The sequence below is a fragment of the Hakea prostrata genome, chromosome 6, assembly GCF_041222555.1.
Source record: "Hakea prostrata isolate BN-2017 chromosome 6, UWA_Hpros_2, whole genome shotgun sequence".
Classification (NCBI taxonomy): Eukaryota; Viridiplantae; Streptophyta; class Magnoliopsida; order Proteales; family Proteaceae; genus Hakea; species Hakea prostrata.
In genome coordinates, this window is record NC_142605.1 from 35,422,146 (window position 1) to 35,425,703 (window position 3,558).

The 3,558-nt window shown below is 38.2% G+C and overlaps 1 protein-coding gene across 1 annotated transcript; it reads left to right on the top strand.

Moving 5' to 3' along the window:
* The first annotated feature begins 1,233 nt into the window (after nucleotides 1–1,233).
* LOC149013651 (protein STAY-GREEN homolog, chloroplastic-like) lies at nucleotides 1,234–3,291 on the top strand. Its single transcript, XM_089158807.1, has 4 exons — nucleotides 1,234–1,698; nucleotides 1,789–1,962; nucleotides 2,215–2,382; nucleotides 2,492–3,291. The coding sequence occupies exons 1-4, from the start codon at nucleotides 1,582–1,584 to the stop codon at nucleotides 2,825–2,827; spliced, it is 795 nt and encodes a 264-aa protein (XP_089014933.1). The 5' UTR covers nucleotides 1,234–1,581; the 3' UTR covers nucleotides 2,828–3,291.
* Nucleotides 3,292–3,558: the final 267 nt, after the last annotated feature.

Consider the following 3,558-nt stretch of genomic DNA (forward strand, 5'->3'; position numbering starts at 1 on the left):
TCCCTGCAAGGTTCCGGATCGAGGGGGCCCCCCCACATCGGTGGCGCGGAAAATATTATATAATAATAAATGGTGTGATAAAACTAAAGTAACACTAATATCCAAGGACGGTTCTCGTTTGCCGGCAATTCGCCGATATCTCCGTTTTGATTTTCCCTTTTTTGTGTGTTTTTATCAATTTTTGATTTTGTGCCTATCCTAATCTTTCTGTGGTTTTGAATTATTTCTAAAATTATTCCATTTAATTCTTTTACCTAGTCATATTTAATATGTTACCTTATGGATCTACATCATTAGGCTTTGCGATTATCTCCTCGTTCTTTTATAAGATTCATGTTTTATTGTTTCCATAAATTTTTCATGTATCACCTTTCCTAATCACATTTGGCATGTTGCTTTGATAATTTAAATTATTTCTTAATAAATATTTCCATTTACCTCCTTCCTAGTCACTTTCGTGTTCCTTCTAGGCCTAAATCTTGGACATGTTGGAATGATTACGCGTTCTATTACAAAATCTCTTCATAATTTATTGTTTCCATAATTATTTCATGTATATACTCTTCCCTACCTTTTGGCATGTTGACTTTTGGGTTAGATCACTACATATGTTGGTATTGCTCATTAATCGTGAGTTTTGCTATAGTTTTTCATTTATGTTATTCTATGTAGATTCTCCTCCTAATTCCATTTAGCATATTAACTTTTGGTTTTAATCATTGTGATAATTGGTAGATTGTGATGATCGCGGAGAATCCCTAAGTGCGTGTTTTCACACCTTTTTTTTTCGATCGCGCTACGCATGTATGGTAATGGTATTTCGTTTCGCTAAACAATGCAAATTCGTAGCTTTCCATGCTAATATCACGAGATAATTAGGGAGAGGTGTTACAAAATTTTCCAAGAATTTTTACCAATTAAGGGACATAACGTGGATACCATCTTGAAAAGCTTAAGCTCAGATAACAATTTTCGCCCAAATGAGTGGAAAAAGGTACGATGTGAAGTTGTAAACAATGTAGAAATAACGAGGAGCTTAATTGGATTCTAATGGCTGAAGCTTGCCGCAAAGGGTTATCAAGTCAAAAGGTTTTGAGTGTTGTCTAGGAATCTAGCTCCGTTCCAAACTTCTGGGCCACAGAGAAAGCGAGAGGGAGAGACGAAGGAGCTTGAACGTTTTTCGTAAGGAACTGTTTTGAATTATCTGGTCTCAAAATCAATAAAAACACAACAGTTGTCCACAGTTGAATAATGAAGAAATCTTGGTAACGTTGGTATCTTCAAAGTTTTTGAATTGCGTAAGCGACCGTCATCAACGGCACCACATAATTAATTCCAGTTCCAACACGCATCTTCCTTCTTCATCTTTCCTTTAATTCCTTGCTACCAACCCAAATAGTATCAACACAGTTGGCAAAGTTTAAGCAATCGAGAAGACAGTAGAAGCAATAGCAAATCAGGCATATCTGAAAAGGGAAAAGAAGAAAAGAATATGAAAGTTAACTAACAGAGCCGGAAATTCACAAAGGTTTCTACTTTTTTTAAGGTAGTCTCTGGTTAGCGACTCCGAAGACTGGTGAGATGAGCTTTGTAGCTACTTTAGCACTCCCCTCACAACTAAAACCATCCCTCTGGGAACAAAAGGGTGCTCTCCTTGTATATGAGAAAAGACCCAGGAGGAAACGATCACCTGTCCCGGTAAAGATTCTACTTTGTAGTTGGTTTTAATTTGAGGATTTCATTTGTTTGGCCTTGAAGTTCTAATTTGATGAGGTTTTCTTGGATTAGGTAGCGCGGCTATTTGGGCCGGCAATTTTTGAAGCGTCGAAGCTCAGGGTTTTGTTCTTAGGGGTGGACGAGAAGAAGCACCCTGGTACCCTTCCAAGGACTTACACACTCACCCACAGTGATATCACCTCTAAACTCACTCTCGCTATCTCTCAAACGATCGATGGATCCCAGGTACCTCCTATGTCTAATAACCAAGATATCTCTCTGGTTACTAGTTCTTCAGATTTATTAAATTCTTTCATGGAGATTCAATTGCTTCATTATTTACTGAGAGTAGCAGGGGATCTGATCTGGATCTGATCTTCGATCTTATATAGCTTATAAGTTATGGGTTGATTTCTGTTTTAAAGATCAATCAGTTGTAATTTGTGGGTATGAACTGAAAAAGGGAGGAATAAAAGATAATTGAAATTCTGTTTGCAGCTACAGGGTTGGTACAATAGGTTACAGAGGGATGAAGTGGTTGCAGAGTGGAAAAAAGTTAAGGGAAAGATGTCTCTCCATGTCCACTGTCACATTAGTGGAGGTCATTTTCTTCTAGATCTATGTGCAAGACTCAGATTCTTTATCTTCTCCAAAGAGCTTCCAGTGGTATTAATCATATAAAGCACAACTCAGTGAACCCACCAATCAAAATTCTTGAATTCTTAGTTTCTTCCTTCTTGTTGTCAACTGAAATTGGAATTATCCCATGAAACAGGTATTGAAAGCCTTTGTCCATGGAGATGGGAATCTCTTTAACAATTATCCAGAATTGAAAGATGCTGAGGTTTGGGTTTATTTTCACTCCAACCTTCCAGAGTTCAATAAGGTTGAATGCTGGGGACCATTAGAGCATGCAGCAGCACCCTCTAAGCACGGCCATGAAAAAATCCCTTCAGTTTGTATGGAGAAGAACAACTGGGTTAGACCAGAACCATGCGAGGAGGATTGCTCATGCTGTTTTCCACCTACTAGCTTGATTCCATGGCCCCAAGATTTTCCAGTTGAGGGTCATGAGAGGCAACAAAACTTGCAGCAACAGATTGTGAACTGATGGGTGAACGGATAGAGACCTTATCCAGCTTGACAGCGACAAATACTTGTTTGGGGAATTTCTCTAGAATCTAGAAGCCCGTTTTGTTTGCTCATGCTGATTTTCCACCTACAAGCTTGAATGTAATTAGAAACCATTTCTTGCCAAGTCCTTCAAGCCGAAGATGGCGGGGTTTGGACGTTGGATATTCCAGTTTCCTTTTCATTGTAGGTGGGATTTGGACTTTGGATATAATTTCTTTTCTTTGGTTGATGGAGTTTGGACTTTGGATATTTTTGCATCTTTTCTTTGATAGGTTCTTGTTACTAGTGGTATGGTTGTGGATATCTACACCTGAATAATAATTATTATAGGATTCAAAATGTAAAATGTATGAACGTTTGTAATTATCAGACGTCAGTGTCTGTATTAGTTCACTAAAATGTGTTTACCAAAAAATGAAAGAACAGTTCATAAAATGCTAATGAATCTCTTTCTCATTGTGTTCTTCAATTTCTTTTACAATACTATTTTTCTTGGGGGTTGATGTCTAAATTTCTACAGATCTTGGGTTTATGTGTCAGACAGGGCTGGACCAAGAATGATTTTTTTTTGGACCAGGGAGAATTGCAAATTGGCCCTCTACGGAGGTAAGTGTTGTCCTTACACTTTTCCACCACAAAGTAGGGGTGAGATTTAGAGTGTGGATCATCTCCCCTAACGGAGAGCACTTTGTACTCCCCACAACAGTG

Bases quoted from the DNA above. Each gene is read 5' to 3' on its own strand.
- LOC149013651 (XM_089158807.1), top strand. From the start codon at position 1,582: ATGAGCTTTGTAGCTACTTTAGCACTCCCCTCACAACTAAAACCATCC. The intron at 1,963-2,214 runs GTACCTCCTATG...TTCTGTTTGCAG, and splicing joins AAACGATCGATGGATCCCAG to CTACAGGGTTGGTACAATAG. The intron at 2,383-2,491 runs GTATTAATCATA...CCCATGAAACAG, and splicing joins TCTCCAAAGAGCTTCCAGTG to GTATTGAAAGCCTTTGTCCA.